This window comes from Stegodyphus dumicola, chromosome 1 (genome assembly GCF_044657685.1).
Source record: "Stegodyphus dumicola isolate Sdum_Otavi_A_Nest chromosome 1, ASM4465768v1".
Taxonomy (NCBI): Eukaryota; Metazoa; Arthropoda; class Arachnida; order Araneae; family Eresidae; genus Stegodyphus; species Stegodyphus dumicola.
Genome location: NC_140768.1, coordinates 202352627 through 202377938, shown reverse-complemented (window position 1 = coordinate 202377938; position 25312 = coordinate 202352627). Strand labels below are relative to the sequence as shown.

General features: G+C 31.8%; 2 protein-coding genes across 2 annotated transcripts in view; one reads left to right on the top strand and one right to left on the bottom strand.

Annotated features, from left to right (window-relative positions):
• The window catches only part of LOC118202352 (uncharacterized), a 108245-nt gene extending 95679 nt beyond the window's left edge, over nt 1-12566 (top strand). The window contains exons 11-12 of the mRNA XM_085824840.1: nt 10624-10764; nt 12380-12566. Coding sequence (XP_085680966.1) covers nt 10624-10764; nt 12380-12499 — 261 coding nt within the window. The 3' untranslated portion in view covers nt 12500-12566. The remainder of the gene's footprint in view (nt 1-10623; nt 10765-12379) is intronic.
• Nucleotides 12567-21012: 8446 nt separating this feature from the next.
• Nucleotides 21013-25312, bottom strand: part of LOC118204784 (uncharacterized) — a 30075-nt gene continuing 25775 nt past the window's right edge. Inside the window, exon 5 of the mRNA XM_035377077.2 lies at nt 21013-22169. Within this exon, the coding sequence (XP_035232968.1) occupies nt 21247-22169 (923 nt within the window). The 3' untranslated portion in view covers nt 21013-21246. The remainder of the gene's footprint in view (nt 22170-25312) is intronic.

The window sequence follows — 25312 nt, the reverse complement described above, 5'->3', positions numbered from 1 at the left end:
AAATATGATGTGTGGTTAATTTTTGGAAAAGTATAACTTTAAAGCAAATTCATAAGCACTGGAAAAGATAGACGCAATAAGTCCAGAACATTCTGCTGATGTAATTAGCCAAAGAGCTTTCAATTGTTAGAAACCATTTGAAAACTATTATTGGGTGAAAGCTGTATGTAAGAAGATTACTAAATTTTATATAGTAGAACCTTGATTATCCATTATTCTTCAGAACAATTTTCATGACACTAAGAAAAACAGATATGTAATAGAAATTCCTTCTATCACCACCAGATACAAGTAATTAATTAGCAACCTAGATATGTGTATGCATAGTACTGGTAAAAATCCAGATTAAATTTGAAAACTGGTTTCATTGTAGCTCCGTAGTTTGCCTGGAATATTTTTTGTGATGTCTGTAAGAGCATATATATATATAAGGCCTGGAATATTTTTAGTGATGTCTGTAAGAGTGTATATATATATGAATCTTGAAATATGCCCAGAAATTAAGCAATATATTGAAAGTACATAAATTCAGATATAAAATACCAGGAGCATTTTGCCATTAAAATAGAGAAGATTCCTGTTTCTTATGGCAGTTTTCAGAAAATTGGGTTTTCTTAGTGAAACCCCATGCCCATCACAGGTTTATCATGCAATATGAATCTGGCAATTAGGAAGAAAGCATTGATTGTTGACAGAAGCAGGAATTCTCAATGTCTAAAATGAGTCAACAATTTACTTCTAACTTACCATAGCAACAAGAACTCATGGATGACAAGTAGTACTTTAACCGATTTTCTTTTGAAATGGGAAAGTGAACTGAAAAATGAAAAAATAGCTTTACTAATTCGATAACTGTGCAGTACCGATACCTCTGATCTCTTTCTGAAAAATATTAGTGTCACTTCCTGCAAATACAACTTCTGATATTCATAATAACTTTAATTTTAGGGTATTATAAAAGCTTTCAAATGTCATTACAGAAAATAATGAACAGAATTGGATGTTTTTTTTTGAAAGCAAGCACTTCGAAAGAGATAAGTAAGCCAATAGCTTTGCTAGAGGACATGCATATTATAGTCAATGCAGGAGATTAATCTCATAAAATAGTTAAAAACTGTTTTAGAAAATGTGGGTTATATAGAAGAAATCTCAGGGGATTGGCAAGATATAGGTAATGTTTGAGACATCAGTGAGGAAAGTTATTAAGATCCATTTCAATAATTTGTGTCATTTCTCAAAAATATTGAGACTACTTGTGTAAAAACACTAGAGACAAATGTTTAAAAAGAATTGCCAAAACTGACAGAAAAAGTGATACCAACATTGGTCAAATCTAGAAATACACTGCAGATTCTAAGAAATACTCTTGAACTGAAAAGACATTGATAAAAAATGTTGCCAGCAGTTTTACAAAACTAATTGAAAAACTGTTGTTGAATAATATGAAACAAAAACAGTAGTTGCCTTGAACTAAAAAGCATCAGCTTTGTATAATAAACTTTATTGTTATTCTAAAAGATGAAATATTTAAGAGAAAAATTGCCTGCAGCGCAGTGCGGCTAAGAACGCTATTCTACTGAAACATAAACATGAACAACTGTTGCCACTCACACAAACTTAATAGTAAATAAAGCACGTTGCCAGTAACAAGATTATTGCAAAAATCATAACATAAAATTAAGCAGTGAGGAAATAAAATATACAAAGAAAAAAAGAAATGCAAATATTAAATATGCATCCAACATTAACTCCCACCCTTGCCATTGCATTAACAATAGATCATTCCCGATGCAATGGCAATGGTAAAAGTTTTACTATAGGTCTTTTAAAATAACCATTAACAGTTTTTACTGTAACAACTCTAACATTGCCATCCTTTCCTGGATGGATTTCAACAATGCGACCTAAAGGCCAAACACCAGGAGGCATGTTGTCCTCCTTAATTAATACAATATCACCTACAGACAAATTTGGAAGTTGTTGCTTCCATTTGTATCTTTGTTGTAAGGAATTTAAATACTCCTTATAATATCTCTTCCAAAAGCCTTGTTTCATTTGCTGTAATAATTCCCATCGTTTTAATAAAGTGGGTTTGGGAATATTAGAAAAATCCTGCTCTGGGATGCTAGTAATAACATCCCCAGTTAAAAAATGTGATGGAGTCAAAGCATCTAAATTACCTACATCATTGTGATTAGTTTTAGATAAGGGGCGTGAATTTAACACAGCTTCAATTTGAGTTAGTAAAGTAGTTAATTCTTCAAATGTTAACTTTGTCTCTCCTATCATTCTTTTCAAATGAAATTTTATGGACTTGATCCCTGATTCCCACAAACCACCAAAGTGGGGAGAAGCAGGTGGAATCATTTTCCATTCCATAGTATTTTCAGCCAAATAATTTAAAATCAATTCATTGCTGTTAAGTGAAAGTAGCAGAGTTTGCAATTCGGACAATTTTCTTTTTGCGCCAACAAAGTTCGTACCATTATCCGAAAATAAGTATTGAGGTGTACCACGCCTCGATACAAATCGCCTAAGAGCAGCAATGAAAGAATCTGCAGTTAAGTCGCTAACTACCTCAATATGGTAAGCTTTGGTAGCTAGACATACAAACAAAGCTATATAACCTTTAGTGGTCTTAAAGCAACGACCTTTGTAACATTTCAAAATTACAGGACCGGCATAATCAATACCTGTGCTAAAAAATGGTCTCTCAAGTGTTACTCTTTGTTTTGGAAAGTTTCCCATTAACTGATTATTAGATGACAATTTATATCTGTGACAAACAATACATTTATGGATAAAAGACTGAATAAGTTTCTTACCATTTACAATCCAATAGCTTTGCTTTAAAATGTTAGCTAGTAAACTGGGCCCTGCATGCATATAAGTTACATTATATTGTTTAACAAGCAACAAAGCAATCCTGTGTTGACCTGGTATAATTATGGGATGCTTAGCATTGAATGACAAGTCAGAATTTTGCAGCCTACCTCCCACCCGTAAAACACCATCATCATCTAGAAAAGGAAAAAGTGAGCTTAAAACACTTTTAGGACTTAAAGATGAATTATTTTTGAGATCCTTTATATCTTTATGGAAGTGCACAAACTGGATCCATTTAATGATCAACTTCATAGCTGCTTGCCTTTCATTAGATGAAGGTACTACTGCAGGACTTTTTAACCTATTATCTTCAGAACCAAAGACCCGTTCTTTGCACCTAGAAATAAATCTTAAACAAAAAGAAATTACATTAACTATTTTAGATAAAGAAGAACAGTTCTGAAATAAATTGTCCAGAGTGAAATAAATTGTAGTCAAATAAGCTGTTGTACAAAAAATTGATTTTGTCCTTTGTTCAGTTAAGACAGTTGCATCACTGTTAGTCTCATTACTGACAGAACATTGTAGAGGCCACTTTGAACTGTCGAACGCTAAGAATGATGGCCCATGCCACCATAGGGATATGTTCGGTAGAACTTTAGGATCGATTCCTCTAGAAGGAAGATCGGCAGGATTCTGTTTCGACGAAATATAGCTCCACTGTTGATAGGGAATAGCATCTAATATTTCTGAAGTCCTGTTTGCCACAAAAGGCTTCCATTTTCGAGGATGAGCTGCTAACCAACAGAGAACAACCTTAGAGTCAGTCCAAGTGTGAAAGGAAATTTCAGTACTGGAGAAGGCTTTACAGACAGCTTTGATTAATCTGGCAAGGAGCAATGCACCTAGGAGTTCCAGTCTAGGTATGGACACTTGTTTAATGGGAGCAACTTTGGTTTTAGCAACCACCAAATTGACTTCATTTCTGTCGTGAGATGTTGGTTGAACACAGTAGATAACAGCAGCGTAAGCAGATTCTGACGCGTCACAAAAACCATGCAGATAGATGTGGTTAGACGTAGTTTGAAGCCACCTTGAAAGTTTAACATTTTTGAGAGCCTTAAGATCTTCTTGAAGTCGCTGCAACTTCTCTTCCCATTCTTTAGGCAGTGGGGCATCCCAGTCAAGTTTTAAAAACCACAATTGCTGATAAAACATTTTCAACTTGACTGTACATGGTGATAGCAAGCCAAGAGGATCAAAGATTTTAGAAGATTGATATATGAACCTTCTTTTAGTAATTTCAGTCCCAAAATCCATAGAAATGTTAAATAAAAATACGTCTTCTGTAGAGTTCCAAAACAGCCCTAAAGTCTTGGCACATTCGTCTGAGTGAACTTCCAGGTCATCTTCTTCATGATTATCAATGGATAAATTTTCGAGAAGCTTTGAGCAGTTTGATCTCCATTTCCTTAAATTAAATCCACGTTTCTCTAATAGCTGTGAAAGCTTAGAACATAGATCAACTGCTTCCTCTAAATTGTTTGCTCCAGATAAACAATCATCTACATAGAAATCATTTTTAAGAACGGAAGATACATGAGGATGATCCTGTTCTGCATCCAAAGCAATTTGCCACAAACAGCGTGTTGCTAAAAATGGTGCAGATGCAGTGCCATATGTAACTGTACATAATTTATATGTCTGCATTTTTGAATTAACAGATTCTCTCCAAACAATTCTTTGTAAATGTTGATCCTCATTATCTACTAAAATCTGGCGGTACATTTTTTCTATGTCAGCAGAAAAAGCTATTTTATGTATACGAAAGTTGAGCAATATTGAAAATATATCTCGTTGTAGTGTTGCACCTACCCCTAAAACAGAGTTCAAAGAAACTGAATTTTTAGGTTTACATGAACCGTCAAATACTACACGAAGTTTAGTGGTAGAGCTACTCGGTTTAACAACAGCATGATGCGGTAGATAATATACTTGCTTATTTTCTTCATTCTCAACAACTGGAACCATATGATTTAAAGTTTTGTATTCTTGCATGAACTCCTTGTATTGCCTACCAAGTTCTTTATCTAAATCAAATTTTCTTTCCATGGATAGAAGACGAGAAATAGCCAAAGGTTTGGAGTCGCCTAACTCTTCAGCATTACTGAAAATGGGCAGTCGGACAACAAATCTGCCATTTCCGTTTACTCGATAATTTTCTTTAAAATGCTTCTCAAAAAACTCTTCTTCAATCGTTGATTTCTGATTTTGGAACGTTAATTCTTCCAACTCCCAAAAACGCTTAAGTGTTGCATCGACGTTATCCTCAATATGTAAACTAATGTGATTAACACTAATGGGATGCGGAGTATTGCCTTCTGTTTTAATTCTGCCTGATACAACCCAACCAAAAATAGTATTTTGCGCAATTACATTTTTATAGCCAACAATCTGCCCTGGCTGAAGCAGAGAAAAGAAATAGTCAGCTCCAATTATCATGTCTATTTGTTTGGGCGTACTGAAATTCGGATCTGCAAGATTAATTGAATTCAAATAATCAAGGTCCTTGCTATCAATCTTTACTGAAGGCAAATGCGAAGTTAATTTTTTAAGAATATATGCTTGTATTAAAACACCATTTTTTTTCAACTCAGATTTCGGAAACAATTTTACATTTACATAACCACGAGTCAAAGCTGCTTCAGAATCACTAAGTCCCTTTACGCAAATACGGGCATTTTGTCTGCGTATATTTAATTGTCGAATAAATGATTCACTGATGAAAGAAGCTTCACTTCCACTGTCAAAAAGAATGATACATTCGTGACCTTGACCAGCAGAATCGTAAATTATTACTGCCGCCGTTGGTAAAAATGACCCTGAATAGAAAAACTTGAAATATTATTTTGTTCGTCTGAATTAGAAATTTGTTCATCAGATGGAGATGAATTTGACACAACTACGTTATTACTTTTAATATCTTCATGCAGTAAAGTATGGTGTTTTGCTTTGCAAATAGAACACACATTCTGCGATGAACAAAATTTTAATTGATGATTTCCGAAACAATTGAAGCATAATAAATTCTTGCGAATGATATTTTTCCTAGTCGTAATATCTGCACCTTTAAATTTATAACACTTTGATAAAAAATGACAACCATTGCAATGCTGACATTTTAGAACAGAATTTTTATTATTATGTGAAACATTCTTCGAAACAGAGCACTGATTTTTATGCGATACTCGCTTTTCATTATTATGAGTGTTTAACATTTCAAGTGAAACACACCTTGAGTTTAAGAATTCCAAAAAACATTCTAAGGTAGGAAATGCTTCTTCACCATTTTTTTGTGACCATAAATGGCGCGTTTCCGGATCGACTTTTTCTAACAAAAAATAAATTAGCCAAACATCTCTAGACGAAGCCTTTTTGTCAAGAGATTTTAATCCACGGATAACTTCATCAGATGTATCAGATAGTTTTCTTAGATTAACAGAATCAGCGCTAGTAATTTTGGGTTGCTCAAGAAATGTTCTGACAAGCAACATTACAATTTGATTTTTTCTATCATAACGATTCATCAGTTTGTCCCAAGCCTCATCGTATGTAGTTTCGGAAATCAGAATGTGCTTAATAATAGCAGCTGGTTCGTCTTTTATAAGTCCTATCAAATATTGGAATTTCTGAATTTTCGCTAATGACTGATTGGTATGAACTGTCGCCATGTACAGATCTTTAAAATTAAGCCAATCGGTATATTTACCATTGAAACTCGGAATGTTTAAACGCGGAAGTTTAAAGCTAGCCTCAACTGCAGTGGGATTTGAAATCAAAACATTTCTGGCCGTTACGGATTCAATGGCGGATTGATACATTACTTTCGTTTCAAAATATTTAGCTTCGAATTCAGCAATTTCAGAAGCTTCTTCGGGTAAAGCAGCATCATATTGATCAAATTCTTTAAATATTTGTTCAATTCTTTCTAATCGTGCTTTTAATTCCGTTAAACTTAACTGATTACTGAAACTATTGTGAAGCCGCGTTAGGGTAGATTTCGTTCGTCCTCTTAATCTTTTAAGATCAGATTCACTTAATTCTGTCATTATTACCATGAATAATGATTAATAAGCACAAATAACTTCAACAAGATACTTAAGCAGCAAAAAATATTTCCGCTTATCTTTCTGACGTCACGCAGACGATTCGCAGTACCAGTACTTAAAAGTTCGTTAAACACAGTTCTAAAGCATATAATAATAACACATTAAATAGTATTAAATGCCTCACCTGGGGAACCAAATAGTTGCCTTGAACTAAAAAGCATCAGCTTTGTATAATAAACTTTATTGTTATTCTAAAAGATGAAATATTTAAGAGAAAAATTGCCTGCAGCGCAGTGCGGCTAAGAACGCTATTCTACTGAAACATAAACATGAACAACTGTTGCCACTCACACAAACTTAATAGTAAATAAAGCACGTTGCCAGTAACAAGATTATTGCAAAAATCATAACATAAAATTAAGCAGTGAGGAAATAAAATATACAAAGAAAAAAAGAAATGCAAATATTAAATATGCATCCAACAAACAGATACAATACTTGTTTGTAAGAGAATCTCATCAAAAACATAATTAAAAAAAGTATTTCTAAAAATTGAAAAATCAATATAAAAATTACATAAAAAGTTTTAATTTTAGCTTTTACTTTGAATTATTATTTTAGGATTAAACAATAATTATTTTATTAGCAAAGTTTAAAACTGATATTATGATTTGCCATCTATTAAACTCAACTGCGTAATAAACTCGAGTATGTTTGGAATGGAATTAAATAAGCAGTAGGTACTTTAAATACTGCTTTTTCTATAGATTTACTGTGTACAGTACAAAGTCCGTAATCTGGACTCGTCGGGACTTCGGCGATTCCGGATTAGGGGTTTTACCGGATTATAGATCATTAATTTAAATCTGGTAAGATGGCATTCCAAAATTATACAATTAAAAATATGAAATCATAATTTATGCAAAATTTACAAGAAAAGCTTAATTTAATAATATTTATTTGTTTACTTTATTAAACATTTCTTTCAATGTAAGTTGTTTAAGATGTTTCCACAAAAAATTCAAAAAGTTCCTTTTTCTGGTGTCATATATAGTGGACTTTCCAATGCCATACTTTTGAGACATAATTTTGAGAACGCATAATTTTGAGACAGATAGGCCTTTATCCATTTTTTGCAGCAATTCCACTTTTTATTTAATGGGCATCGAAACATGCTTTCGCTTTATAGATCCTTTGGCAGCTCCAGAATTGGAAACTCTTTTTGACATAATCGAAAGTTCATGCTTAATTTTTATAAAATTGTTCTAACAGTCTGCAACAAATAATAAGCCAGATCCAATTAGAAGATTAAGGAACAGAGCAATCTGCAACATTAAATGAAATGCCTTAGATAATTTTAGTCTAGCTTATACTGTCCGTTATACATTAAACGCGCATGTGTAAATAAAGTTTTTAGCTTTGAGGTCCAGATTATAGATCATTCTGGATTATGGATGTCCAGATTACAGACATTGTACTGTAAAAAAAAAAAAAAAAAAAAAAAAAAAAAAAAAAAAAAAAAAAACTGAGCTCAATGAGCAGATTAGCAGAGTGAGTATATGTATATGCACTTTTGGTGTGGGCAACCAAAATAGGAGGTGCACAAGTACATGTTATAGCAGTCCTATATACAAAATTTCAGTGTTCTGAGGCTACTTGTTTTCGAGTTATGCAAGATACATACGTACATACAGACACCATGAAAAAATATCTTCTCAATCCATTTTAAGTGAGTTTTATATTTTTTTGTTTAGGAAAAAAGAGTTTTTTATTCTGTTTTCATGTAGAGATGCTATGCAAAAACATTGTTAAATTGCATTCGATAGCAGTCAAAATGGATATCTTTGTTGAAATATGATACCTGAATTTTTTTTAAATTAGAATACTTCCTTTACTTAGTACAAGGAAGTAAAAATTACAGTGTTACTCATTACAAACGAAGAATTATTTTGCTCATGATTGCGATAATTTGGCGTATTTCTACTAAGGGTATTCTGCAAATATGCAGGTACTAAATAACTTCATGATGTCAGCATCAGTTTATTTACTAAGTACAGAAAATAATTTTAAAATGCATTCTTTTGATTTTACAGGAACAGTTATAAACTATTGTGTTAACTAGAAAATGACTCGTTAAACTAACGATTTAATTGCATAACTTCAGATGTCTTTATGAATGCTATTTAAAATGAATACTTTTTTAAAATTTTAAGAATAAATATTAAAAAATAGAAAAGCAAGACAATGTTTTAGAGCTTATCCCATGTGGTGTTCTTCTCGTATCGGGACCAGATTAAGGAATGTATGTATGCAAGAGTATTTGCATGTGTGTGCATATATGCATAAGTGTACACACACACACACACATACATATACACATGCATACATGAACACATCGATCCATACATACATGCATATATATATACATTTCTGAATTCGGTCCTGATAACAGAGTAGTGTCTGTCATTTCTAAAAGAAAACTGAAATATTAATAGCAAATTAAGTGTTTTTGGTATTAATTTATTCAAGAAGTTAATTAAAAACAATGTTAAAAAGTTATTTCATGACATTTTAGACTATGATGTGTTATTTGCAGAAATCAGATTTTAATAGAAATATAATATTAAGTAGTATGATGAGCATCTATTTTTTAAAATATGTTACACTTAATATAAAAAATAATTTTTAATTTTGTCTGCATTGTTTACTTGAAACATTTTTTTATTATCATAACATGCTTCATACCCTTCTGAGATCCCCAAAACATCAAACATCATCTTCAAGTTGGATCACTTCAGAAGTGCAAATGATTATGTATGATTTTAATACACATCTCATTGTTTAAAAGAAATAGAAGAATATCTCATTTTAATCAATGATTTTTAATGCACTAATTAAATCATGATTTTAATTGCAATTAAAATCATTGACACTTAGTGTAAGGATCATATTCTAATTTAATTTTTCTATTTATCTATTAAACATAAAGAAGAGTTAAAGTATTTTCAATATGAGCTATGACCACTTTGTTTTTATTTTAATTATATGTTGCAAAGTTGATAGTGCCATTAAAAAAATATATATGCAAAAATATTAAAGCTGTAAATATATGCCATGCATATTTTCTAAAACTGCATTCTTCAAGATGTGATAAATTTGTAGAACAGGAAAAAGTATTATGCATCTATAAAGCAGCACTCATTAAATGATGATAGGTGTCATAGCAATAGTAATAATAATAATGAAAGAAACAAAGAAGTTACATGATTAAAACCTTTTATTTTCACATAAGCACTTCTGGTGTAGAAGTATTTATTATTTCATTTCAGAAGCCAAATCTGTGGCACTTGTTATGCACTTCTGCCACCAATGGCAGAAAAATGCAGTTAAGTTTCCTGAACTAATCTCCCTTAAAAAAAAAAAAAAAAAAGATATAATGTTGATGCATTTGCATAACTGTTGCTTTGAAAGATGGGGTAAATATAGATTTAAGAAGCGCCATAACCTGTAACCCTGACATTGACTCCATCTTTTGAACCATTTTTTTACTAAATTAAAGAAATATCTTCTGGAACGAGATTATATTTATATGTAATTAGAGGTGATTAGCAAAAATTTTAAGTAATTCATTGGAAGCCTAGTAATAAAATGTACAGCTGAGTAATTTTATTCTGTTATTCTTTTACAGAATTCTAGGGCAGGCATAGTCAGTGCTTCACCTGCTTCAACTGTTGGTGTGTCATCTTCTAGCACCACCCAACCTGTACACCACTCTGTTGCTGCCCCTGCACCTGCATCTTCTGCATTAGCTCCGCAAGATCAAGAGAAGGTAATTAATTAGAAAAATGAATTTCAATTGTCATTTATTAGCTAATATGAATTATCATTATTATTATTTAAGTGAAGAAAATTTAGCAAAACATACAACTTTCACAAAATCTGGAAACCATGACTTTGAATATGTATCATTTACATTAGATGTAAAAACAGTATAACTTTTCATGCTGAATGAGTATATTTTTTGTGCTTGTCAACTCAATATCAAAAGTGGTAAAGCTATGTTTTCAATGGCATTGTAGCCAGCCATATATCACAGCTTTTTCTGCACCCAAATTTTGGCTTCTTTTGTGTTTTCTTAATATGCAGACTTGCATATATGTGAATTCAGTTTTATTTATAGATAGCCTCCCAGTTCTTAAATCCAATGATTTATCTTCTTAATATGCTTCACTGCCACTTGCTGTCTGTATGCACTGTATTACCAATGATGATCAGACCTCTATCAGCTCAACATAATTTTAAAATTTACCTCTTTCGCAAACTTTCAGGAAGATTTCTGCTGTGTCATTCCTCCTCCACCTTGATGAACAGTTTTATGTTGGTTTTAGGGTGATATGATGTAACTCATAACTCTTACAGACTTTATGGTTTATGTTGAACACAGATATTAATTTATATTCTTGGAATAACTGGTTATCTTAGGAAAATAGTAGCCTTGAGAGTGTTCTATGAGTATGTAAATGTAATAAGATGACTTGGAGTAAGCTGCAACAGACTGACAGTGGTTCTCTGGATTATAGACTGAGGAGAAAAAGATAATAGCAATGGCATATATACTTGATTTTAGCTTAGAACGTAGTAGATCCATATTTGAAGAGGAAGGATTTTGATTGCCTAGAATTCTAATCCATAATGATTAGGAAACTTTGCAGTCGAGGCAGATTAAATTCCATTTTTATTTAAATTCACATTTGTGGGCCACAGTTTACTTAATTATGCCTGTTCAAGAATATCTGCATTTTTTATTACTGCTGCGAGAGGAAGGAGCTAGGAAAATACCATTCAAGCTAAAAGTGCACATTTATCCAATATGGGAACTTACCAAGCAGAAGGTTTTGGTTTAGGTTAGAAAAGTTTCAGTTATCAAAATTTTAAGTTTCAAATAAGCTACGTCATCAGCTTTACCCAAGCTCTGTGGCATAGATTGATATAGAAATGACGCAGTCAGAAAAGTTATTACTACTTTGAGAATACAGAGAGGAAATACCCAAATTAAAATCTTAGTGCTAAATTGAATAATAAAACTGATTTACATATATATTTTTTAATCTTACATATATATATACTCATAGATCAATAGTGTGCAGAAGCATTCAAAATTTTCTTAGCCTAGGCATCAGGTACTGTTGTACTGATTATGGAAATATGCAAAGCAAATTGTATAATGGCAAAAAATAGCATATATTAACAGTATTAAAAATTAAAGTCAACGATTGTGAAATTAATTAAATGTTAATTATAAGTTGAAATGTTAATTATAAATTTTATTTCAAAATGAATGTTATTTGAACTTGATATTATTAAACTACAAACTTATACACCTTTGCATAGGATGTTCATGGTAATTTCTAATAATTTGTATTTTCATTTTCTTCCATATTCAGGCTGCTTTAATAATGCAAGTTTTGCAGTTGTCAGATCAGCAGATTGCAATGTTGCCTCCCGAACAGCGTCAGAGTATATTGGTTCTGAAAGAACAAATAGCTCGAAGTCAAATTTCCTAAGGACTGAATATTAATTGTATTTTATTTAATGTGCAATTTACATTTCATAAATATTTTTTAAATGGAATTGGTATTTCTTTTCATCTTTGTCTTATTTTTAGTGTGTTGGTATTGTCAACCATCTGTTAAAAGTTCATTCTGTTGCGAAATTTATAAATACGAAAAAAAATCCAAATTAATCGAATGACATGACTTCTTTTACAATGTACATTATATGTATAAAAATTCAGGTAATTGCTTAATTTCATGGAAATTTTTAGATGTTAACTTTAATTTTTTGAATTAATTATTTTTTGAATTTTTATGCTGCAGAAGATTCTTTTAAGTTTTACAGAAATAAAAGTGGATCAATATTAGATCATAATGGGATAATAGAATTCATAATTCATAATGGGATAATAGAATATTATCCCATCATGAATTGCTATATTCTGAGTCTGCATATGATTGATTTCGGTAAGAAAATATGAAATAATGAAGGAAAAGATGTATGCAAAGCCTTAATTTACAAGCATTTATTCATGTATGTGTGTCATTTATTTATATTTTATTTATTTATGATTAGCAACACATTCATTCATACATTTCTTGCAGGAAGTTGCATGAATTTTGAGCCATTATATACTAAATTACTAAGGAAGAAATTTATGGTTTGCCACTAGCTTACCGAAGACCTCAAAATCGCATTTTTGTAGGATTATCTGTAAAAACCCTAGTCTGAATCCCTTTTGGTCTGTGTGGTGTAGATAGGGTGTCCTTTCGACTGATACGTTACCTTGACCTTTACTATACCTGCTTCCTTACAGTATGCCTATATAAGAGACTATCTGGAAGCATTGGTATCTTTAGAATCCTTGACCATAAATGGACCATATTTTGTTAACAGCATATCATGCACATTCTTGATTCCCTCTGACCACTATAAATATATTTCCATTGTTTATAGGGATACTGAAAACTCAATACATGAAGTGAATCCAGAATTTTTACAGCACCCCATGCTAAACATAAATGCGAAGCAGTGCTGTCATGCTAAGCAATCATTGTTATAGAATATCATATTTCTTACTAAGCACTAACTTCTGCCATTATTAATCGATACTCAATCTTTCTAGCAGTCTTAAAAACTCTGTTTTTAATTCTGTATTCATTTCTGCCTGTATTTTATTCATCAGTGTAGGGTATATTGAAACCTTTGTGAAAATTTACTATCTTTACATTCTCCATTGGCAAAGGTGTTGCCCCCCCCCCCAAATTTGAATGGTCTTTAAATTCTGCATAGTAAACCAGATAACATTAGAAAATTTACATTGGCTCACTTTATAGCTTTTTAGTATTTAGTAAGTACTTTTATTTTATAAGCACCTTTAAATAATTAATTTCCATGTGATTTTACAAACATTATTATAAAAAATAATTTAATAATCTCTGTTTAAGATGATTTCATTTCATGGCATATTTGTTATTGATAGTTTGATTTACTGACAGTTAAGACACTTAAATGGTATTGATGCTGACTACAGTATCGATGGGCCCGGGTTCGAACATTCTAGAAAGCAAGAATATTTGCAAATATATGGTTATCTGTGCAGTACAGGGGCACTCAAAATATTTAGTGAACTGTAAGTCCTCTCAAATGGTTTGATGAGAGGTCAGACCCATCCCCCTGTGTGCTCTCTTTCAAAACTGGGCAAAACCATACTTTACTTGTTTGGTCCTGAAGGCTCATGCCAATTACAGATGTAATCTTGCATTCCTTGCCAAGTTAAAAATTCGTGGGCTTGTTTTGATTAGAACAGGCAATTGAGATTAGCTGCAACATAATTAACAGTTAAAAGCAGTACATTTTTTAAAGAAATTTTCATTTAATTTTATCAAGCATTTATGTAATCAAAGTGAGAAACTTTGTGAAGCTGATTCAGGGCAAGACAATTCTGGTGACAAGGAAAAACTATTTTGATGGATAATATAGTTAAGTAATTAATGTAGCAATTCTTATTTCAATAATGCATAAATACTACACAGAATAACCAAAGAAAAAATACTCTTAAAAGATTTTGCCTAATACTTTGCCAATATTTTCAAGAAGAATTTCTGAGTTTCCTTTATCAACTGGCTGAACATAATTAACTGCTATTATATTTTCTAATCATCACAGACGACTGACAGTCAGCTGATTTTTTGTTATGCACATGTGTTAATTATCATTGAAATATATTGTCTGGTAGCATTTGTTCACAAAATATAATTAAATCATTAATACTAAAGATTTGAAAAAACATGGTTATTCTGGAGATGGGGAAAATCTTGATCCATTTTTTCCTTGATTCAGTTTTATACTCAAAGCATGACTTATATTGAAAATACTACAGGTTAGCCCTTGTGTGCTTTGCCTCAGTTGTTAACCAAAAATTCTAAGTACAATATAAAATTGAATAAGTTATCAAATATTCTCCATCAAAATATTTTCTTTCAAAATTCAAGCCTGTCACCTTATAACTAAATTATATCATCCTCAGAAAGGGCATGCACAATTTTTTAAAGGAAAATGGCTTTTATCAACATTACACATGGTAAAAATCAGTTTCTGTTCATTGGGAAACAAAGTGAGGTGAACTATCAGCATTTAATGGTCTAATTGAATTGTCCATTGGTAGGCACTTAAAATGTTATACATGATTTAACAGCAATATTTACTTTCCAAGCATGAAACAAAGTTGGAACAGCTACTTAACCCGTAACTGGGGAGGTGGGGTCTCAGATACTGCTACAGGTGTTGTTCCTATCACCCCTACTCTATATTTAGTCTGATTGAGTGGATTCTCCTGCTAGCTTCTCCTTTTGTGACCTTGATAATTTTCACCCTTTAGTTAACATTTTTTGCACCTACTTCATTGTGAAATTCTAGTCCTTTGTCTGAAAGCGGCATGTCAGACCGCATATTCCTCTCAGTGTTAGAATTTCTGTCCCAGGTGGAAACATGGCTCTGAGACTTGGTCCGAGAAATATCATATATCCATCTGATTCGTGTTATGCAGAAGAGCTGCAAAGAATTCTTGATGAAGTAGGAAGTGAATTTAGCGACAAAGATTTTGCAAATGAAAGTTCGCATTCCACGATATCATAACTTTCTGAATTTAACAATGAATCACTGAACCAGAGACTGAAGCCATTTCATCTACAAAATATTATTATGGGAGAAACTGCTTCTAGTGGTCATCTATCGAACCTCAATGAAATTTGATAACTCTTGCATATAATATAGTTCATCTTCCAGGATTAAGAGCACACAGAAAATTGGGTGAAAATACGGATCCTATAAACATTTGGGAACTCCTTTTCACAAACGAAATATTAGAGGAAAAAAAAGAACTGAAACCTTCGTATTTATGCGTAAGTTGTAAAACACCAGTGTGTTTGGTATGTACACAAAAATTATGTCACGAATGTGCACAAGAATATGTTGAGTAAATTGATATTTTTTGCAAGAACACAATGATATTACTGATAGTTAAGGTGCTGTCATTTTTTTTAAAGTATCGTACAATATTTATATATTTATCTGAATATATCTATCATATGGTAAATTAATGGAAAATAATTATTATTCATAAAAATAAGTTATTCTGGTTTGTTTTGCATAATTTACATTTGAAAGTGGTTTTTCGTAAAAAAAGTTCATGTTGTAGAAAAGACGTTCCTTGTGTTGATTGATTTCTTTGTAAAATATATATATTTTTTTTCTGTTTGAAGATAAGTGTTTATAGAATGTATGGGTAAAATAAAATTTTAATATTTGGAATAAAACTTCTTATTTAAATCATAACGAGACGCGGTCTGTGTGACCACATGTCCCAATATTTGACCTTCCCTGTTATGGGTTAAAAATCTTTCATAAACCATTCTTTATGCTGATCATGTGAGTTTCTTTAAACACATAGCTAAAATCCACGATTATTTGCCTATTTAAGTACATTTTTATTCTGATTTCTTAGAAATATCTGTATAAATATATGAAACATGACTAACAAAATTCATGTTGATTATTTACAAAATGGACTCCAAATGCAAGTAATGAACTATGAAGCTCACAGTCCCTAGAGAATTAAATAATTTATTTCTTGTAAAGAGTCATTTCCCGAATAGAGACTGCTCTAATGTACATTAGCTCTTACTCCTTGCATTTGCCTTTGTGAACTAACTAACTACATGCCGTTACAGACGACAGGGTTCGTAGGGTCCTTAGGTTTTTTTTTTTTTTTGAATTGATTTTTGGTTGTTAAAAGTCCTTAATTTCGGCCAAAATCGGCAGAAGGTTCTTAATTTTAATCATCTGAAATTTCTGTTTTTAGTACTGCCATTTTGATTGTAAATTAGCATTTTGGAGGAATAATTTTGGCGATTCACAGACAAAGATGGTTATCTTTTGAATGGGTTCATGGGTTATAATTTGTTCCTATTTCTATTATAAATGGTGTGATACTAGTGTTTCTGAGCAAGAAGTGAAATATCATTTCAAAATTATTTCACTTTTCTAATGAAGAGCTCTTAAAAAAACTTTTCGCTTTTGGGGATGTGAATTCTTTTATTAAATGGTTCTAAATTTGGCGATTTTAAGATCAGTTTCTATAGAAAATTTTTCATTCTGAGATCTGGGAATTTTTCAATGATTCCCCCCCACCCAATATTGTAACACTGGTAAATTTTAATTAAAAAAATAACATTAAACATTAAAATATAACATTTTTATTTTTCGGCGTAATGTTATAAAGATCCATTTTGGCTACTTATTATACAATATTTTGAATTTGAAAAATAAACAAGGTATAATGCTATAAAGCCGAAACAGTTCTTAGCAAAAGCAAACTAGCCATGTAATTAACTAATAATGTCTTCTTTTTTAATTTTTTCATGGTAAGAGTTTTTCCAATGTAATTGTCTCAGAATATGAATTAGTTTACTCTATAACATAAATTTTACACATTTTCCCTCTGATTTTTTTTTTTTTTTTTTTCAAAACATTTCTGGCTTTTTGCTGTTACAGAATTAGTACAGGTAATGTTTCTTCAGCATTTTAGACATTGTAGCTTGGAAAGTTTAGAAGGATTTGAAGGCAAGATTTACAGACCCACGATTCTAGAAGATTCCAGAAAAATATAACAAAATGGAAAATGTATTCGTTGTATTGATCTGGTGTCAGGCATTTTGCAACCTGATGCAATCTCTGTTGATCCTAAACTCTGCTTCTAATACCAGCTCTAAATTCTAAAAGTTTTGCCATGTTTAGATTTCATTGCTTGGTGTGTCACTACATTCTGCCACACCAGTGCTCTAACTGGCCCTTACCATATATATATATTTAATATTTCTTCTGAACATACTACTAATGAAATAAAATTAGCAGCTTTTTCTATACATTCTAAATGCATTTAGTTTTTTTAGAATAGCAGAAATCTTGAATTGAATCCAAAAATTCTAATATGAAAAGTAAGCGTGTTGAAGAAAGAAACCGAATACGTAAAGAGAAAATTATTCTTCAAATATATGTACAGTTACCATTATGTTAATTACCCAGTAGTTTATAACTTCAGCCTTTACTATAATTTCCCATTTCTATTTCCTCACCAAAATGCAAATCACTGACAGTTTTTAAACTGAAGTTTTTGGAGTGTAAGAAAGTGTTTCTCACTTTTACTCTCACTGCATTAGTTTCTGGCAGCTCTGATAATTTGTAATTATTCGTGTTTTCATTATCGCTCCCGTAATTTGAATTTCATATGACGATAAACTTACTGAGCCACCTTAAATTAAAATTAAATTGTATAGTTTTTGACTATATTTAGTCCACATATTTAGTTTGAATTTGACTGTTCTTGTTTACATCACCACGAGCTGCAATTAATTTTGTTAGCATAAGAATATGCCCTTACGTTGCAAGTTCTTTTTAAATAGGAGGCTTTAAACCTTTGTCTGACTTTGTAGTTACTATCAGACATAGCGATAATTTGCTTCATGTCTATCGAGGGGGAGGGGAGAACTATTTAACTTTTACCTGGTCAAGTAAACACTCATAGGTACATTTTGAGAGGTTGACAAGTTAGGAGATAAAGAATGCAGAAACAAGTGAGAATATTGGTTTGTGGATTGAGACAAATTTCTAATTGTTAGAAAAGATGCTTAAAGATAAGGAAATCAATATAAATTAGCCAAACTGTCTGGGAAGGCTTCAAATTAAAAAAGATGCATAAGTATTTTGTTGAGTGTTCTTGCTAAAAAACATGAATGTTTCGTAGCTTTTAATGTGTAATTATCCTAATATCGTTTAAGAATCAACATCATAAATTACATATATTTTAAACTGTGAAATTTTAATAGATTGTGATTTTAATAGGGCTTTTTTAACAAATATTGTAAAAAAATAAAATTTAATAGTGGCCATGTAAATCCATGATGACTTAGGTTATCTAAGTAGCTAATTTAATTATTTATACAGTCAAATACCGAAAATCTGCCGACCTGAAATCAGCATTGCCTCTCAAAATATAAACATTCAGTTTATAGGTTCCGGAAACCGCAACATTGAATACGAAATATCAAAGAAAAAATACTTACCGAATAATGACGTCGTAATTACCAAATAAGTCATAACAGAAATACGAAATTATTAACATCATGATAAAAGTTTTTTCCCTTCTAATCCGCATCGAGGTATTCAAGTTTGCGATTCACGTTGTATTTTCTGAGCTTTGTTATTTCACGAGATTATTTAGTGTCGCCTTTTTTTTTTTTTTTTTTATCTGGATATTTTGTGGGTAAATTAAGAATATTTTTAATTTCAGCCCTTTTTAATACAATTACAGATAAGAAATGCACTCATGATTTTACTGCTTGCAACGTTGAAAAACAAAACACGTTGCACTGACGGTAATGCAAAAAGTGCAAATTCTGCAAAATATGGAGACAGGTGCATTTTATAGCAGAATCGTATGGAATGGTGATACAATTGTGTATGATATACTGAAAAATAAAGAAAAGCTGTTGAAATTTTACAGCAACAAGTGAGAATATTGGTTTGTGGATTGAGACAAATTTCTAATTGTTAGAAAAGATGCTTAAAGATAAGGAAATCAATATAAATTAGCCAAACTGTCTGGGAAGGCTTCAAATTAAAAAAGATGCATAAGTATTTTGTTGAGTGTTCTTGCTAAAAAACATGAATGTTTCGTAGCTTTTAATGTGTAATTATCCTAATATCGTTTAAGAATCAACATCATAAATTACATATATTTTAAACTGTGAAATTTTAATAGATTGTGATTCTAAAACCGGAAATCTTTGCATCAGGCAAAATCGACAAACCTCGATGCTGTGTATATATAATACAATGAATAATATTATAATTTAACGCATATAATAAGTTATTGCAATAATGTATATAATAGTTTAATTAAATGTATCTAATATGCCTTATTTATTTTGCACTTTTAGTCTGAATATTATGATTTATCTTTTCTGTCCTGGAATCCGCAAATCCTCTGGTCTCAAGCTTTGCGTATTTCTGGACTTCTACCCTTAAAAATTATCTCTGCATATTAAAGTAGGTTATTGCCTTTCATTAATCCTTACCATGGTCACAAGATAAAACACAAAAATGTAAAAATTCATTTAATACTTATTCTTTGCATCCAGTGAGACCTAAAATACAAAAAATTTATCACCTCTGGTGCTTTAGTGTCTTATTAGAGCCTTGAAGTATATTAAATGGGTTATAACCCCTGGAACTCTACACAAAGCTATGGCACTAACTGCATCAGACAGAGCCCAACTTTCAAAATGCGCCAACCATGCCTACATCAGGCCCTTTAAGTATGTTCCGATTAGCAGGTCTCTCTAGGCAATCAGCAGCAGTGACAACAGCCAGTCTTTTGTTATGAATCATGCTGATTATGATTTTTCTCATTTTAACCTATGCCACTTGACATAGGATCTACCTGCAATTTACTAAACCTCTAGACTGAACAAGTATGTGGCAAAATGAGACAAAAAAAAAAAAAAAAAATCAACGTAAAACTATCAGTAAATAAAACATCACTTATCTTCTTTCAAATATGTCCAACTATTATAAGTGTAAAATATTTAATCCTACTTGATAAAGTTTATTTTATTCTCAAAATTATTAATAATTATGTTAATTAAGTCATGTTTAATAATAATGCATCCTTCTTGGGGATTTATTTTATTTTTAGGGTGGTATTACAAAAGTGTTCCCATTTGCTCATAAGTCCTAAATTTTTTTCATTAATGGTCCTTAAAAGTCCTTAATTTCCGTGTGCAGAAATGTGCTTGAGCCCTGGATGAGTGCAGTTACAAGTAAAGATTATTATTGACAACAGAAAGTGTGAAAAAGAGGGCAGTGCACTAGATATAAGAAATCCTGCCTTTTTAAATATTAAAAAAATACCCAAATATTCTTTAATTATCATAGTTATTAATAATGAATGTCGGTAACAAATCATAAAATATTGGAGAAAAAGAATATTTATAACAAAACATTATCTTACAGTTTATTAATTAAATTATAAAAACTGGTAATTTTTACATTTGAATGAGCAAATATTGGATAAGCTACTCATAAATACAATGATATAGCACACTTATCTCATTATTTACGATTATATGCTTATTTCTGTCCATGAATGTATACCGTATGAGAAATTTCACTTTTTTAACCTCATGACGTATTATATTTATCTCTCTGTATTTTGATTACGACAATGTTTTTTTCTGTTTACAGAATGGTTATACTGGTCATAATCATCATTTCTGCTTGTCCTTTTATTTACACTTTTGTATTTATCATGGCAACTAAGTGCACCATTTTTATTCACCTCACTAGTTGTTGAATATTGCCGGTGCTTGTTAGTGTGAGACTTTTCTTCTTTATCATAGTGCTTATTATAATCATACCTCCTATGAGAGTCGGCACTGTATTTTTCATTTTCATGAGATTTATATCTTTTCTTTTCACGAAGTTGATTATCTCTCAAATTTTTAAAATGAAACTGTCTCTCTTGAGAAGATTCTGAACTGGAAGAAGTATCATGTCTTTTATGTTTCTTTGCATCTTTTTTATGTGAATACTTATCTCGACTTCCAGAGTCAGAATCTGTGGAAGAGCTTGATGGCTCATTGTGATAGTCTCTTTTACCTTTTTTCTTCTGGATATTCTTATGTGTCTCATATTTTTCTTCTGAAGATAATATAAAAGCATTCTTTCCTGTCAGTCCTTTAGAAGATTTTGAGTTTTTCAAAGTATGGTGCTTATTGTGAGATTTATCAGATTTTTTCCTCTGTGGAGAACTGTTCCTATGATTATCACTTTTAGTGCTAGAGGGAAATTCATAATTTTCATATCTACTAGAACTAACTTCCCTGCATTTATTTTTATTTCTGGATTTAGACATATCATCTGCATCACTCTCACTCTCCTGCTGTAATTTTTCAAGTCTTTTAAGATCCTTAGCATACATTTCTTTGGCACTTCTTCGATTTTGCTCAGTACATTCAGTTCTTACATTTGAGCTATCATAAGATGGATCTTGCATTTCTACTTTTATATGGATTGGGGAATCAGTTTCACTTTGCTTCTTTTTCTTTTTGTGTTTTTTCTCTACAATAAAGAAAAAATAATAAAAATTTACAAAATGTTTTGAAAAAATTGCTACAAGTTAAAATACTACCGATTCACAGCTTTCCTCAATTGTGTACCATGTTTTGCTGAAAATACAACCTAATAAAAAATAACCCCTAGCATGATTTTCCAGGGTATTCCTAATACAAGCCCCTGTTAAGATCGTCAGCCAGATGAGCATCTTATTGCCAAATGACCAAGTGCAGACACAACACGCATGCAAATCTGAAGCAAATGGATGTGATTGCGACAAATTAGAACATTCAGTGTTGAATACGTTACATTAGCAACAGACGTTTAGCACTTGATTTACTAATAAATTTTGATGCTCGGGTAAAATGAGTGCAAAAAGAAAGATCAATTCGAGTACAAGAAAGGAACTATGGATGACTCGGGGAATACAAATCTTAACTTTCTGCAAGGTGAAGTTGGATCTACAAATGGTGGGAATGGGAATCGGAATAGAACAGTCAACAGGTGTACAAGGGAAATGCCAAAAAGTATGGATCAGGTTGTCAACCATCATTTCCTGGATTGGAACACATTATCTATTATGAATGGATTTCTAACAGAAGAGCAAAGTGTTTGGTTGTTCACAGGGCTGATATTCAAGCATTTGCCCTTGCACACAGACATATCGCCAGACGAATTCAAAGCATCACAACACTGAATGGGTGGTTTTCTTCAGCAGTATGAACTGTCTCTAAAATCGAAAACACTGTTCAAATTGGAAGATGCTGAAGTGATTAAATGTGCACTTGCATTTAAGTGCTTTATTGATGGCATCAACTTCTCCAAGTACCAACTTTCAAACATGGTTGCTATGGATGAAACTGCATTGCTTATGGGCCAAGATTCTCGAACTACTGTTGATCAGAGCAGTACCTCTGTGATACACATTTCCTCCACTGGTTATAAGAGTACACGCATTGCATGCATTTTGGCAATTTGTCTTAAGAAATCCCCCTGTAATTATCTCTAAGGGGGAAAAAACGAGGATATTAAAAATATCTCAAGTATTTATGTTCTTGAGACTGAAAATGTTTGGTGCATGCAAGCAGCAATAAGAAAGTGGGCTAATTTATTTCTGCCACTTGTTTTGCAAGGTAGGCAAAGAGGTATGCTAGTGTAGGATTACGCCAGCAATCACTGTGCTAAAACCATGAAGAACTTCCTTGCAGAAAGAAGAATTAATTCAATAATAATTCCTGCAGGAATGACTGCATATCTCCAAACTCTTGGTACTGCAATAAACCATTTACACATGGAAATCCAGTGACCACATTAAGCTCTATTGTTCAACATGAGAGGCTAGGACCAATGGTTTTAGAGCGAATGAAGTTGCAAAAAATGTAGGCCAGAAATCATGATTTGGACCTTTGTGATGATATTCCGGAAAAGACTAAATGACTGTATCAGAATAAATGATATTGTTAATTTTTTAATGTGTTTTGGACATGCATAAATGTACTTCTTGAACCTGAAGAAATATGTTTTTTGGACATGAACAAATGTTAAATATTGTGCATGAAAAATAAGACACCCCCTTTTAGGGTGTCTTTTCCAAAGATCAATATAAGACCAGGACTTACCAGGAAACACGGTAGCTAGATTTGCTGGTCCTCCCCCTTTTCACATATATACTAATTTTGCTTTGTTTAGCTGTACATGGAAAATGTTAATGCTATTTTCCTAAGAGAACAGATATCTTCATTTTCAAAAGGAAACTGGCTTTTATTCATATTACAGATGAGAAGCATAAGAAAGCCCATACAGTCAGCTTGTTCAGCAGAATTTGAAACCCAGCCAAGTTACCAGTGTTTTTTTTTTTTTTTTTTTTATCAACTTGGCCTAAGAGTGATAGTAAAGCAAAATATAGCAAACTTGGGTTGGAGAAAGCATAAATGATTGTTTTATTTCTGAATGAATAGCACATGATATTAGAAAAAGTTTTGTTAATGAAACTAAGGGTTTATATACTTATTAAAATAACTGAAGAGTTAGGATTTGATTACTGAAAAGCATACTATGATTTTCTAAATAAAGTTACCACACACACTTACATATGTGTGTGTGTATATATATATATATATATATATATATATATATAAACCCTCCATATAAAAGCCCATTTAGACATAGGACTAATTAACTGGGAGAACTAGAGAGATATTCAACTAAGCAAATTTGTGGCTTCAGCTGCTTAAACTATTGGTGAACATTCACTCAGCTGTGACCCAGATGACCCCTGGTAAGCATGCATTCAAACGTGTAATTGTGTACATAATTAAATATTTTTCTGGGGAAGAAGGCATATTGTTACAATTATATTTGATGATTTAATATTATAGCTACCATGAAGTTGAATGGGTGGAAAGAGATATTCATTTCTCTTGGATCTCTTTATGGGACTTCTTGACATGTACCACTGTGGATATGCATATCACAGTCTGAGATCCACTGATTGGATGCATTTTACATTACACCAATTACAAATAGTATTAAAAAAACAACACTGAATTATTAAAGTAGGTACATAGGTTTTATGTTTAAGAAATGTATAATTTAAATCTGAAAGATAAATAACATGGCTTATTACATGTTAGAACTGGCAATATGCCATGCCACATGAACAGTAGCATTTGCCAGTCAAGGTGGATGATAACTACACTATCAGTAGAATGAACAAGGATGCAGGGGGAAGGAATGAATGTGGGAGGAGATTATATTGAACAAGAGTAAACCATTTTAGATGAAGTGTCAAAAAATTTTTTGAATATGCCAAACTCGGGCAACCATGTTCAGAACCATTCTTAAGGCATCCATGCTCATAACAGCTCTTCAGTCAAGCAATTTCCCATTTTTATGTATTCTTTTTGTTGTATTCAAAGTTCCAATGGTTTTCACAAAAGATCGTGGCATATTTTACCTTAAAATATATGTTTGTGGAATCTGCAGGAATACAATATTTCGCCACAAAATCAGAACCAGGAACAATAATGAGATCATTTGGTAGATGATCGATGCACGATGGGGAGTTTTTACAATTCTCTGGTGCTTGTTTGAAATAAAAACAAATCACTGTATACATGGGGAGAAAAACAAATATTAGAGAAAAATTT